At 43.4% G+C, this 15,561-nt stretch overlaps 1 protein-coding gene across 2 annotated transcripts in view; it reads left to right on the forward strand.

Moving 5' to 3' along the window:
* Nucleotides 1–9,349: 9,349 nt before the first annotated feature.
* Nucleotides 9,350–15,561, forward strand: part of LOC115585825 (sterile alpha motif domain-containing protein 10-like) — a 53,212-nt gene continuing 47,000 nt past the window's right edge. The window contains exon 1 of one of the 2 annotated variants that reach the window (XM_030424480.1): nucleotides 9,350–9,800. In XM_030424480.1, coding sequence (XP_030280340.1) covers nucleotides 9,788–9,800 — 13 coding nt within the window. In that variant the 5' untranslated portion in view covers nucleotides 9,350–9,787. The remainder of the gene's footprint in view (nucleotides 9,801–15,561) is intronic. The other variant, XM_030424481.1, reaches the window with a different exon arrangement.

Below are 15,561 nucleotides of genomic sequence, written 5' to 3' on the forward strand. Positions count from 1 at the left end.
CATTAGAGACAACTTAGTGCCATGGCGTAGAGAACTGAGAGTGGCTGGTGTCAATGTCGATGAATTATGGATGGCGTTGCATCCGATTTGCACTGAAATGACAGTTTTCCGGGTAGTTTTCAAAGTGAATATGTAAGAGATCTTAATGGTGAGTGGAATTATGATTGACAGCCCACTTGTACATTTCTTATTATGCCGAGGGGAAAAAAATAATGATTTTTGAGACTAGGCTATTAGTGTGGTTTGTCAGTGTGAGCAAAAACAATCTTATAATGGCTAAGCCTTTTTCCTTTTTTAAATGACTAATCACTTCATTTGGGCAGAATTAGAATTTGGATGAAGGAGATTCACAAAAACAATATCCCTCATTTTTATGGATAATACTTTTAATTTGCGATGTGGAGATAAACCGGTGTGTGAGAAAATGTGTAATTAGTGAATTTGAGATGTTATATAAACGAGGCGAATCATATCTGGGTTACTGTGTGTGTGTGTATCATGGTGTGTGTATTTTTCCGTGCCAGCGTGGAGTAATCTGCATGCCTCTGCAAGTTTATCCATTCATGTGTGTGCCGGTTTGCATGGATGCATGACTCCATTTAATCTGTTTATACAGTGCATATGACACGAGATGGAGGGGAGGGCCACTGGACTATCTGTTCTATCTGTCACAGCAGATGTCCGTACGATAATAAATGTAGATGTAGGATGTGGGTGGAGCTGCATGGATGCCGTATGTTAGAAGATACCATGAATCGAAAAAGCTGAACTATTGCAGCCAAATGTCCCATTTCTGGTCTGCTGACTGAACTGACGGCGCCGTGCGCAAGAAGGGAGCGCGGGAGGAGATGTGTCGAGATGACGGTTCTATTGATATCACCTACAAACACACACCTACACACACAAAGAAACACAGGCGTTTCGTTCATGTCGCCTGCGCTGCATTGTGACTTAATTTTAGCTAATTATATTCAACAATGCAATGTGGGCGAGGGAAGAAAAAAAAAGCAAAATGGGACACGGGCATCATCATTTTTCACTATTACACACACATGCTAAGCTCAATTACCATCTCTTAGTTGGATGGAGTCTACGTACACAAAGCCTGACTTCACACATAGAAGAAACGTCCTCGGAGGATTAATTTAGCTTACTTAGTGCTGATTACTAAGTGTGTATCTTTCTGAAACAAAGAGAAGTGTCCTTGGGAGAGGACAGCGGTAAATTGCTATCGGGGGCCTTCCTTCAGGAGCGGCTGACCGGAGTCGTTTTTGGGCAACAGATGCTCAAATGGAATTTCATTGATCCGCTGAGCTTAGTGCAACAACAGCAAAGCTTTGAGTCGGGACGGTTCAGTAATTAGTCTCCGGCAAGATCTGAGGCACTGTACAAAAGAGAAAAAGATGGTGGACTTGTGCTGTGAATCCTAATGCATTGATCTATACTCTCAAGCTCCACAGCATCCACTCTACTTTTCACCTCCATCCCTTTGCTGCCATGTTACATTTCCACATGTATACATTGACAAAGGGAGAGCAAGTGACACTCGGGCAGTTTTAGCAGGAGGCTGTCATATTTTTCACATTAAAAGTGACAGCTAGCAGGATCCAAAGTGGAGCTGACTTGTTTCCCTGATGGCTGAGCGGATAAATGAGATTATTGACTCCAGCTGTTCTCTCTGACCCGTTGTTCGAGTCAGACCGGTATTTAGCCCGGTTATTTAGACAACACGGATCAAGCCGAGATGCATTCCCTTGTTTGTTTGTTTTTTCTCTGACCCTGTGTTTCATGAGTGGAGAATAGACTCTTACACTGCTTGGGTTTGCACAGCACAGATTCAAAGGGTAAAAGAGAGAGGAGATCATTTTAGAATGAAACAGGGAGGGTCTGACAGAGAGAGAGAGAGAGAGAGAGAGAGAGAGAGAGAGAGAGAGAAAGAGAGAGACTGAGCATCCTGCCATTGGTCAGAAGTATGCCGCTTGAAGAAATCTGGATCCTCTCCAGTCAGAACCTTCCCTTGGGACCCGATGCAAAGGTGTCTTCTTTTCATACACATAAAGATGAAGCGAACGTAGCGCTGTGCTCTTGTCTGCCATTCAATGCAGATCACCTGTCTTTGAATTGTCTTAATTCAGCCAAGGCGCAGTGTGAAATGTATTCACATTTTTTTTCTCGTATTTTTATCACATTCAGAGAATCGCTCCCTTTTGAAGAAGATTATACAGTGAAATAGCATCGAGTGAGGCGATTATTTTAATGTACTGCTCTGAAGTCAGCCGCCATTAGTGGCCGCGGATAAGAGCAGAGAGAGGATTATAATAAAAAGTTATGTTCCAGTTTTAAAAAGCATGTTTTCTTTAAGTATATTGTGATTCTGTATAATTAGAAACAGTTGTGTTGCACTAATGGAAGCTAACTGAAATCAAGAACTTCTGGACACATTTCCCCCCAATGCAACTCCTACTGAGTGACACTACTGGAGGTAGTTTATCAGATTACAAACAGCTTCCTATGGAGCCACGAAAAAAGGTTACCGTTTAAGTTTATTTGAAGCCCGAGCTCACTCTGTTCTTAACATTTTGCCGTGTTCTGTTTGTAAAAGCAACAAAAACTGCTGTTTTGACACAAGGTTTGGCATTGTGTGGGTGTGTGAGTCAGAGAACCCTCCATTTTTTTAAGCGAGAAAAAAATCCTTGGAAAAACACAGATAAATCACTCACAGTAAAGCAATCTTCCGCAAAAGCTACCATCTCCAGAGAGAGGCGAGAATGACCACTAAATTGACTTGCGCAGACTTTTAAAATATGAGACTCGAGGTGAGAAGAGATGATGATGCAAATTTTGCTCTTCTTTTCTGCATGACTTGCAGGGTTTTCTGTTTTCACGAGCGGTGTTTTTTTTTTTTTTTACAGGGTGTCTTTATTTTTAGGTTTTGGACCAGCGCTGACTGTGAGCGAGCAATATGTGCTTCACCAAAGTGGCTAATAACTACAAAAATCAGTATTACCATTTTACCAACTGAGCAACAGTGATTATATTTTTTTTTAGCCAGTGTGGAAAGAAGTTATTACTGTTTACAGGGCTCAACTGTTCTTCTGGTCCAACTCAATCCAAACTGACATAAATAGAGACGGCTTCAGATACAAAAATGGCAGTTCAGTTGAGCCCGTACCTCCACCAAGGCGCCACAGCCCCCTTTAATTCAATCAAGCCTAATCCAGTATCAAGTAAACATATTTAAACACACTAGACTCAGATTTTTATTTGGAACTCTCTCTCACCAACCTAAATATGCCTGACTGTTAAAATCAAGATCCATGTATTGATCCCTGAGAAATTAACCAAAGTGTCAAAAAATGCCCTTTTCTCAAAACATTAAAAGAAAGTGAAACAGATCCATCCCTTCATCCGGAGCTGCACTAAAACTTAATGGGGTCTATTCGGGGGGCAGTTCTCCGTCCAAGTTTTTTGTGGAAAAATCCGTTCAGGAGCTCTCTGTGTAATCCTTCTGACAAACGGGGTGCAAACCTAACCTCCTCGGAGGTTATTACGGTAAACGACAGTGAGGGAACAACCCACATAAATTGTCATAAGCTGCCGGAACATTTTCATTCCTCCTCGGCATCGATTCTAAAAAAGTATATTGAACTTTACGATGGAATGAAACTGCATTTAAAGAACAGCTTTTCCCTAACTCGAAGTTTCCTTGGTAGTGACAGAGGCACAACGATCCCATAGCTGTGTTCACAAAGCCCGTAGCGCATGATTCACATTATGTTTATACTCATTAAACCATTTGGCGACCTCTCGTGCCCTGTGGATGAGAATGTGACATCCTGTAAGAGACCCCTCCCGTCGGCCAAAGCTATGTGTCATCATGGAAGAAAGATTATCACTTGGAGTAGATTTGTGTTGAGTTGCAGCGACCTTCCCCTCTGAGGAGACAAGAGGACCCCCCAAAAAATGTCATGTTATTTTTTTTTTTTCTCAGAAAAATATGGAGTTAAGTATGGAAGCATCTGTATTTAACATCTCTGGTGAAGGGTGCCCTTCCAGTGGACAAAACGCAGTGAAGTGCCATCTCCTCGCTATAGATACATCACAACACTCTGCTTGGTGCTGCCCCCCCCCAGCACACATGCGGTGCCCTTTTTGTTGTTTTCACCCCAGCACCTCAAACATCTCGAGTCCGCCGCTGACCCCAATCTCCCCATCGCTTTACCACCTCTTTATTTCTTTCTGTCTTACCTCTGTGACACACTTGCACGCATTAACTCACAGCTAGAGCATTTGGTTTTGTGCCACGGTGAAAGGAAAGGAAGGAACCAGATATAGATAGATAGATAGATAGATAGACAGATAGACAGATAGACAGATAGACAGATAGATAGATAGATAGATAGATAGATAGATGGATGTACTTGGGTTTGTCTGTGTCTTTGTATGAGAAAGAGAGAGCAAGTTTGTGTGTTAGTAGCACAGCTCAGTGTCAGACACTGTCTGTTACACTGTGGTTATTTGCATAACAGTGAGGTCACCATCACAGAGTGAGTGGAATGAGAATCGCTCTCCTTTCCCATCCCTCCCTCCCTGCACATATGTGCATGCACAGACACACACACACACACACACACACAGACACACACACACACACACACACACACACAGAAGAAGCAGAAGCTCGAATACATTGCACACACAAAAGCAAACACACACACGCACACAGGGTGTGGAGGGGGGAGACAAGAGGTGATGATCAGGGAGTGGCGAAGGGAATATATCTCTGAAATAGGTTCTGTCATCTTTTGCTCCGCAGCCTCCCTGAGTCCAGAGAGGGGACACAGCTTTTTTCAAAGGAGAACCTCTCCACAATATGCGCCTGGAATTACAGAAAAACTCCCTCAGGTCTCCGATTAGGAAAACAGCTCAGGGCCACAACTTAACACTATAAAGTGGATTCCTCTCTATCATCGGCTCTCATCTCAGTGGAGCAAATGGCTTCCTGTGGGAATTCATTAGATTGCTTTCACTTCCACCTGAAAGAGCCCCTCTCTTTCAGATCAGATTAAGTACAGGCAGAGGAGAATGCTTATGTTCCATTGAAATCCAAACCTCTTTGAATCTCCCGTTTCCAGGCATTTAGATGCGCCAGAGGTTTGGGTCCGGTCTGTCCTCGGCTGCTCTTTTCTCTCCAGTTTTTTTTTTCTATCCTGTTTGGCACCATTATTTCTAACTGCCATCTCAGGGACAGCCATTCACCATGACACCAGCTTTGGCAGGGCTGATGCCACACTCCAGCATCAATAGCTGCTCTATGTCTCTTGAGGAAGTGCTCGAGAGAGAGAGAGAGAGAGAGAGAGACAGAGAGAGAGAGAGGGCTCCATGACATTCCCTTTTTACAGTGGTATCAGCCTCAATCTGTTAGCTATACAAACATGCTGATTTTTGTGTGTTGTACAGCTGTTTTTCCATGAAATAAAACAGTGTTTGTTGCACGCATTTGTCTATGCGTGTGTGTGTGTGTCGTGCAGGCAAAAGAATCGAGGTCTCTTGGCGCGAGGAGGACAGGCCATATGCGACGGTCCAACACTGACAGTAAAAGTTTAATAGCATCGTCTGTTGGTTACAAGATGTAATGCGCGGGCCTCGTGGAGACACCATCGCTCCACTCTCCCCACAACTGCTTATCGCCGTGATTCTTGAGCTGAATCCCAGTGGAGACTCCCGACTACATGGTAACAAATGAATATCTACAGAGGTATAAAACAATAACATCTTTCCATTCCCTCACTCCTCCTCTCTCCTCTTGTTTTATCTGTGCTGTGCCAACGTACAAACATTGCTTTTTTCTTTGTGTCGCACAGGAGATGCTCATGTCTTAGCTGCTGCGTCTCCACCACCTGACACCCCGCCGGACGGCGCTCGGCGAGCCTTACCCCTTGATCTCTGCAAGTCCCGCCCTATTCATTATTCACCACGCTGACCAGGGCTTCTGAATTAAAGATACACACTTTCACCGTTCAATTTTTTACAGGACAAATTGTCCTTACAGGCACACAGTAGCACACTTCTAAATTAGGCCCTGTCTCGGAGAGTGTCAGCGAGTGCGTACGAGTGTGTGTCTGAGACCATGGGTGTGTGTGTGCGTTTGAGATGGCGGGGCACACGCATCTGGTGTCTTTGTGCATGTAAGGGTGAGTGGGTAGCGCTTCTCGCTCCCAGTCAGCGTGTGTTCTGGTGAAGCCCCCGACGGACCAGCTAGTCCTTTGTTCCTCACTGTATGCCCTTTGATGATGCAGTGCTTCAGGGAGGGCCCTCATCCTCCAGCAGCATCCAACCGATGGACCGTCTGGAAGTCTTTTAGGGGCCTATATTTTCTGTGTTCAAAAAAGAGCTGCAGCACCGAGCAGCCCCGACTGCATCTGAATCTGAGTTGAATGCCAGCAGAATCAATTAGCCGGGTATGTTGTGAGACTACATTGACAAAGACTTGCTCACAACTTGCTCCCAAAATCTCTGCTTTGAAGTGGAGCTCGGCTGTTTGACGGGCAAATAGCGGCTGATGTGGGCGTCTGCCGAGGGACGGCTGTTTTTAGGCTTTTTCTGCAAGCATCCAGTGGATCTCCTCCTGCTTTCTGTTTCTTGGTTCATGCAAAGACCGCGTGTTTGCAGAGGTGGTAGCCCACACACGCTCCTGACTTTCGTACTCATTGGAAACCTTAAAGGGGAAACTCTACACAACACAACACCAAGCGGTTGTATCCATGTTGGAGAGCACCTTTCAGCATGAAGAAGCAGCTGTATGTCTTGTGGAAGGAGATCTAGAGGGAGCTCTCTTACGTCTTAGAGGAGCGCAACCTGAGATAACCTTGATGACATCGTGAGGGTTATCTCAGGTTGGGCGTGAGACTTTTAAATTACTGAACGTGCGGTTACTGTACATGCTGTGGGTGTGGAGATTTGTGTTGATACCATTGATACTGTCGTTCTTCTTCAGATGACAGTTTTGAACTGGAGGTTCAAGAAGAATACCACTTTGACACACAAATTTGCATGTACATGCAAGTTTACATGTAGCGACACAGAGGCCAGAGACCGCACAACGGTGGTTACTTCTCTTTTCAGTCTTTACTCCTAACTTCAGTGCCGATTGTGCGATGTTCAAGAGGTTCTTGAACACAGACGGATGGAAGGATTACCAAACCAGCAGCCTTAACTTTTAACACATATCATGGCATGAAAAGGGGCGAAAATGAGTGTGTCAACCCGGGTATTGTGTTTCCGTTACAGCCGAAAGGAGCTGGGAGAGACTGTCACTCTTCACGAAAGCCTGATATTAGTGGATGTTGGTGGGGTTTCTTTTGCCCAGTGTGAAAAGGGTATAAAAAGTCAGGATATCTCAACCTCCGCCGCTTCAATATTGACTTTCTTTTCATTAAAAGAAAACTGTAAGGCCACAAACTTTATGGATATGCGGTATGAGATTTCCAGCAGAGAAAGTGCAACTCCTCTACGGCCTTAAAGAAAACAGACATCTACCGAAACCATCTCAGCACTTGTTTCTGCGTCTGACTCAAAGCAAACACAGGGAGCATAGCTGATCCATATTGTCGTGCCGGCTGACTTATTTGCTGTATTCATGAGTGCGTGTAGGTTTGTTTATGTTTGTCTGAGACGGGGCTCACTTTTGATTTGGCTTGTTTTCATAGAGAGGTGATAGTGAATGCGAGGCTGCAACCCGCAAAAATGAGAGGACACGGTACACAGTGTGCAGTTTCCAATGCTGCCAGTCCCCTGGGGTTCCTCGGGGACTACTTTTTGTGCTTTACTTTCAGTCACGCTCAAATGTGAGTATTTCAGAAGATCTCTGTTAAATTGAAATGTTTTTTTTCAAAGGGTGGGAGGCATTTGCTCTTTGCCCTTGTCAACACCAGTCTTACCTCAGCCTGCATTTCCAAAACGTCATTAACTGCATTTTACATGGACCCTAATATTCCACTAACAATCGGAATAATAGCCTGGCCAGAACCTACCTTTGTTGGAGTTGCTGAACCATTTAGGAAAATATTAGTGTTTGATTACCATATAAATGCTTAATCTGATTGTTTCTCTCTAGTTGGACTAAACATATCCTCTCTGTGCATGTTCACATCACACAAGGCTGAAATTAGGTGATGTTTCTCCCATGAGCGACAGAAACATGTCAGGAGCAAAACAGAACTGATCCTATACAACTGTTTTGTTCGCGATTTTAACAGATTGAAGGGTTGTTGAAGGCCTTGATGGTAGAACGGCTCGAAAATGAGTTGTTCAAAAAGATGAACGAAGCCAGAATCCACTGAACCACTGACCGAATCAAAAAGCACTGGGAAGTTTTGAAGGCTGCTGATTAAAAGGCTAAAGTCAATATACCAAAAGTTGTTCAAACCAGCCAGAGTCCTTTCTTCTTCTTCTGTAGAAGAGATAAGACGCTATCGGCAGGTGGAACGACTTTGGGGCAACAGATGTTGCGGGATCACTTTATTTAGGATCATTATAAACGGTTAAGTTTGAATCACACCCAAGAAATATTGTCCATGTCACCCCCGCTGTGGAGGACAGAGAGCATGAGGACTACACTGTGACTGACAAATACCATGATTTCATCTTGATTTTATATTTCGATTAGAATGACCTTTACCCAACTACATGCCATTTGATGAAATAACGCTTATTGAGTTTTGTGTACATCTTTGTATTTCTGTCTTTAGACACAGTCTGAGTTTGATTGCAGGGTACCTGATTGTGGGCAATTCTGCGGTCGTAGCCACACCCAGAGGAGGGACTATTATGATTTATTCAGTAGCAGACACCTGAGTTAAATATGATACCATATTACAGATTGGACTAAAAATCTTCTTTTTTTTTTTGGGTGGCAGCATATTTGATGAAAAAGGGTGTTTTACACACTGATTGCTCGGTTCTAACACCAATGAACTTGACCCTTAAAATTCAAAATTGAAAATTCAGTCTAATTGTATTTGGCATTTCCGCACCTCCGTGTTAAAGTATTTTTTTAAAAAATGTAAAAAAAAAATATAAAAAAAAAAAAACCACCAAAAAAACACCAACAATTAAACAGAAAATGTACACAAATAATAATAATAATATTTTTTGAAAAACCAACACATTTGGATTTATATTAAAAAACATTTCTGGAATATATAGTTTAAAAAAAATCGCTGATAATATTCCTGCTGTAGCCTATATGGTTGCCATAAATGAGGCTCGAGGAGTGTGTGTGTGAGAGAGAGAGAGAGACAGAGAGAGAGAGCGAGAGAGAGAGAGAGAGAGAGAGAGAGAGAGAGAGCGAGATAGAGAGACCGAGAGAGAGAGAGAGAGAGAGAGAGAGAGCAGTCTCTCCTCTGGATCGAGTAACAGCTGGTGTCGGGGCGTAGTGACCTTTTGTCTCCCGGCGGTCAGGTGCGGAGGAGAGGGGGGCGGAGATTCAGCAGAAGGAGCTGCTTTACATCGGACCGGTCCCGGCGTCCCGGACAAACAAATGGCCGTGAACCGGCAGAGAAGGACAGAGTGATCCAGGTTTCTTGGTTTTTTATTTTTATTTGATTTTTTATTTCTCTTACCTCTTAGCGCGTCTTCGGCGCAGAGAGCTGTCTCCATGCTCACATAGGAGGTTAAAGAGGGTAAGAAGCGCTCTTCATCCTCACACTCAGCGCATTTCATCCATCTGGCAGAAGAATGGGAGAGTCCTGTTGACACCACGGAGAGATACACGCTGAGACCGACCATGGCTGTGGACGGTAAGAGCACTTTCTACTGCCCTCACTGTAACAAGCTCCACAGTTACTGACGACTCCACAGTGACCTTACAGCACTTCTTAATGTTAAATGCCACATTAGACCTCAGCTGTATATGCATACAGTAACCTATTTCCAGAGGGACATGATGTTTAAATGTAATACATGCTGGTACATCTAAAGCCTCTCTGTAAAATGCAGCTATTTAAAGACTATATATGTAATTTTCTTACATATTCAAAATCCTCAGAGTTGTTGGGGCAGGATTCCAGACGCTGTCGAAACAAAGTGTGACTTCACGTTTTTCTGTCAGGGTAACTTGTATTTGACATGATCCACTCTGAAACTTATGAACGTTCCCCACGCAGTCGCAGCCAAAAGCATCCATCCGGTTGAGCGTTTCATCGATGCGATCTTTGTCGGAAAATATTTTAATATTCATCGTAGTTAAGCAGCTGCAAATTCTTTTTCGTTTTTTGTTTCTTGACAGTGGTTATAAGCGGGGCCAGCGAATGCCTCACCTTGGTAAATTACAGCCCGGCTCAGGAACACAACAATGAGGCAGCAGTCTTTGTTCCTCAGTCTTTTGTTTGACTAATAATGGAGACTTAATGCTGTACACGGAGGTGCTCTTTTATTCAAAATGAATATATTCTTCTTTTATGTATGAAATCAGAGGAGCGGAAAACCAATGGACTTCATCAAGGGGTGTTTTTGTTTGCTTTGTTGTGAAGTTTTTGTTTTGTTTGTACAGTATTGAAAGCAAAAACCACGGCTAAACTCACGCCCTAACCACCATCCATCAACTGAAAATGTAAAACATTGAACAATTCATATGTAATTACAGTTCTGACTTTGGAAAGCGCCATCACTTGATTCATGTTTGGTCTATCAAATGTCAGAAAAAATGGAATTGTTTCTGAAGCCCAAGGTAACATTTTCAAATAGCTTGTTTTGTTCGATCAACAGTCCACAACACCTTCCCCCAAAACATTTTTAAATCGATTATGATATATAACAGAAAAAAACATTTCAAAGCCCCCCTCCAGTCAAGAATATGGTGTTCTTTTTGTTCCGACAGTTGAATGTTTGAGCTTCACTGTGTAGGATGATATGCAGGTTGTTTGTCGCCAGAAAGCTGTTTTCACTTTTATTAAAATCTGAGTTTGAGAGACGGGACTACGAGCATGATTTGGGACATCACAGATAGTTTAGAAGCCAATCCTGGTCCGGTATGAGGTCGAAACTTGAAGCCTCCAGTGCAAATGACACTTCAAATTCATATACTGTGCAGTTAGAGGGGCAATATGTAGGAATTTTAGTTGAAAACTTTAAAGAATTGAAACAATTTTGATGTTATAAAGTCGTGTATGCCGTGTTGCAGAGATATCTACTGAAGTAAGCATACTAACCAGTTAGCCCCGGTCCAAAGCTTGCGTGCTGGTGATTTAAACACCAACACTTCTCTGGTCCCCGAGCTCCCAGTCCAGACAGGTGCAAGGCTAACTGTGCTAACGGCTAGTACAGTTAGAAGTTAACAGTTGCTCTGTTGAATTTCAGCCTCCTATTTGTATAAAGTGTGAATTTGACAGGTATTAATTTCTTGCATACTGCACCTTTAAAATGTGGGAAGTAAAACATTTTTGCATTTTAAGCATTTTACCGTACTAGTTATGTATATTTTTTTCTACTAAAACCATGTCAGACACACGTTACAGAATGTCTACAGTGTGCATGCTTTGATACACCTGTGGAGGGGATCTTTAAAGCTGGAAAAACTCTAAATGATCAAAAAAATTGTTTCCAGGGAATGGGTTAAGATCGAAAACATCTTTACCAGATTAGGTCAAATTCAGCCTCATCTTAAAAGAAATATCTGTTTACAAGCCTCTGAGAAACCCAGCCAAGTTCCCCAAAGCTGATTAGCCATAATTACGCTTTGCCTTGAAAGCTTAAAAGTATTTTCCGACTGTTTGCACCACAGTTGTTGTTGTTGTTGTCGCTGTTGTCCTGCATCTCTCTCCTCCCGTTTGTTTGGCAGGCTGGTGTTTGCTCCGGGCTAACATACTTAAGTGAAGCCTAATCAGAGCCCTTCTGTGCTCAAGGGCAATACTGCTTGTGAGAGCACCGGTGTGGTGTCAAGTGTGTTCTCCATCTGTCCTCTGTCTACTGAAGCAAGTTAGCTCTTCATTAGCATGGCTGCAGGTAGGACACTCAGCCAGATATGCATGCACGCCTAGTGACACATTGGGCTATCTATAATTAATCCATAGTTTACTTAAGCATCATTAATTTACTCAGGGCCCTGGGCGTTGGGGCCACCCTGACAGTGTGCCACTTAAACTTTAAAGAGTGTTGGCCTGGAAAGACTCAAGCACTGTTTAAAGATGATAAACAAGGCTTGATTTTACAGGAGCAGGAAACAATAAGATCCACCAGCAGTCCTCGTGCACAGATGCAGGTTAAGGTGCCCTTGTTTGAGAGGACTTTGTCTGAGATTTCAATTTTTTAAAAAATGTTCTGCACTAGAACTGAGCGAGAACAGTCGCTGGGGACAATTCATCACTTCCTTCTTAAAATTGCGAGACAGCAAAATCAACTCCACATTGTACCGAGTGAGGTCCCGGACGCCATTTGTTACCTGTGAATGTTTTAGGTGCAGGTATGCACAGTATAATAGCTTAGTTGATTGGTAATGTCCGCATTGATTTCCATTTGACGGGAGGTCGCGGTTTCATTGTTCGGTGGGCTGCTGGCTAGGAGCCCGTAACACTATCAATTACAAGGGGTGACCCGCATTTTAAATGGCATAATAGACATTATTTTTTTGTCTCATCTTCATGCAAATTGCTGGGAAAATTACATTCTCCTTCTTGCTGCCTGCGAAGCAAGCGAGTCACGCCATACAATTATGTTCCCCTCCACATTTGGCTATTCAGTGTGGATAAAATTCATCAGACGATTGCTTAAATCGCCCGGGACATCTGGCTGTATTGTTATATCTGAGATAAGCAGCCGTACAAATTATGCTACAGGGCCACTCCATTGTCCAGCGCGCAACATCCAGGAGGAACACGTTATCGGAGGAGGAAGAGAGAGTGAGCAGCGTGGTCCATCCACTGTTCACATCAAGGATAGACATGGGGGCGACCCAGTGTGTGTGTGTGTGTGTGTGTGTGTCCACTCAAAGGGGCAGGCCTGAATAAGCTCAGCGTGCAGGAGATCCAAAGATTCGGGTTGTTGCAGAGAATTCCAGGGTGGCTTCCATCCATCCGTATACTGCTAGACATATGTGCTCACCATCAACCTGACAGGCGAACAGGGAGACGAGGCGTGCAGCTGGATCAGAATCCAAAAAACAGCCTATTTATTTGTCTCTCCGAGCATGTGGGTGGACAGTCCGCTGTAGCAGGGTCGATTTTTGGATGTCGACATGATGGACATGCGAATGGGAAGGGAGCTAGCAGATGTGGCGAAATGCGAACGGAGTAGAAGCCTGAGAGTAAAAGGAGGATTTAATGGGATTTGCTTCCTTTTAAAGCAGGCAGAAATGACACAAAAATTAAGTGACGCTTCTATGAAAACTGTCTCTAGAGGAACATAATGACTTTCTTGTTTGTGGTAATCGGAGAAACCGTAATTTTTTCGAAGATGCTTTGAAAAAAATAAAGTCTCATGTCTCGTTTGCTTATTCAGAAATAACAACATCTTCAGCACTGATCTTTTTTAAGCCAAAGAATTGTCAACCCTCTAGACCATCGTTAACCCCCCCCCCCAAAAAAAACCCCAACACAGCAGACAAACACACCCTTTCTTCTGATCAGGTCACACAGTCGTCGGCTCAGTCAGCTGTGAAATAATTGCCCCTTTCCAGAGGGGTGCTCCTAGGATTCCAATCTGTACGTGTGCGTGTGAGCGCATGCTTGTGTTTTGGTTCGTGTGTTGTGTGTGTTTTTGTTTGTGTATGCGAACATGCAGAAAAAAAAAGCAGAAGGGAAGCCAACCCCCTCCGTGGGTGGGACGCTTGGGGGTGGGGGGCGAGATTGTTAGCTTTAGACAGATAAATACAGCCTTTGTTGTTTTTCCTGGCATGTGTTACGTCGCCTGCTGGAGACAGCGTCCATTTGGCGCAATTGGAGTCGGAGCCAAATGTGTTTCTGGCCTCCGTTAGTAAAGTAATATGGTAATGGTGTGTTAACCCTCTCGGGAGGGATCAGGCCATGATTTTATTTGTGTGTTTGCATGTGGGAGAGCATGCAAGCTGTTAACCTCTTTCCCCCCATCCATCATCATCCCCTGCTTCCTCCCAGCAGGGAGTGTGTCACTCAATATAATGCATGGAGAATCCCTCTTGAACGCGCACATGCACACAAACCCCCTCCTGTCATCCATCATCAACTCTCTGATCCGCCACCGCTCCGCACCTGCACCTGGACTGATCCCGTGGATTTTTTAGACTTGCAGTAAGAGGAGCGAAGACAAAATGGACAGAGATAGCGGGGGACAGAGAGGGATGTGTTCGCATGAAACTCTCTAAATGTTTTGACAAGAGCCCTGACATGAAAAGTGCTCATAGTTTGTTCCCTCAGAGGAGTGACGTCTCGAAGGATGTGTGATTTTTATCAAAACCTGGTACTCATTTTTTTCAGTTTTTCCATCATTTCTACCAGTTTTAATGACATTGGAGAACACGGTGGCCGTGCTGTGAGAACCATACGTGTTCAAATGATCAGACAGGTTGGAAACAAGGCAACAGTTGGTCTGTAAACCGTGACGGATGATCATTTTACAGTTTGTTTTCTCGTCCCAAAAAAGTTTGGCTTAACACAGAGTTGGTTTAAGTGCTGCGCAAATCTTAAAAGATTTCTCCACTAATTTAGCAGCGAACCATTTGAGCGTGTCTCACTCACACTGGATGGCTTCAAACAAAAACAAAATAGATGCAACCGAACCATTTAATAGATACTGTCTTTTTTACTCCACATACTCCCGTAAAAGGAAGGTACCGACATTAGGCACAATTAGTGGTGTTAGTTGATCAGTGATCCACACAGGCTGCGCCCGACAGTTGAACACGCACGCGACCTGCAGATTAAATGCACAGTTTAACGATCATCGTGGTGAAATACGCTTTCACTGCCGCCGTTACGTTTTAAAGTAATAATTACCTGAATCTCAATGAAGAGTCGCTGGTAGACAAGACAGATGCATCATCACTTTGGCTTCCATCGGGTGAAATGTGACTCGGGCAGTTTTGTTGGTGTCATCGCGGAGGTAGATCATAAGATTATGACGTTTATTGCAGCGTCAGTAATAACTTGTGCCTCCCCTTTGACACACTGCTGCCACCTCATCCTCTAGCGGCTCTAGTGTCTCTTAGCCTGCCAAGCACAGAAGCCTTCAGTGTTAATGGGCTATTACTCATCGTGTGTTAGCAGTGCGGTGTGGTGACCACGGATATATCTAAGAGCTGATAATGCAGCGCTCGTACAAAAAGATGAAAAATAAATAATACATCAGTTAATAACAATGCTTAAGCTGGGGGATATGGCCTAAAAATTATATAGTGTATATTATAATAGTATACCATTTTTAAGACATATAGCGATTAACTATTTACATCTTGTTTTTTTGAAATCTCCTTAAAAGCCTTTCATAAATGTTTAGATTAGATGGCAAAATCAAATATCACCATGTTTCTGACCAAATACCTTGATTTTGATATTGTGACAATATTATAGGGATGACTACTGGAACTTTGAC

This window comes from Sparus aurata, chromosome 7 (assembly GCF_900880675.1).
Source record: "Sparus aurata chromosome 7, fSpaAur1.1, whole genome shotgun sequence".
Taxonomy (NCBI): Eukaryota; Metazoa; Chordata; class Actinopteri; order Spariformes; family Sparidae; genus Sparus; species Sparus aurata.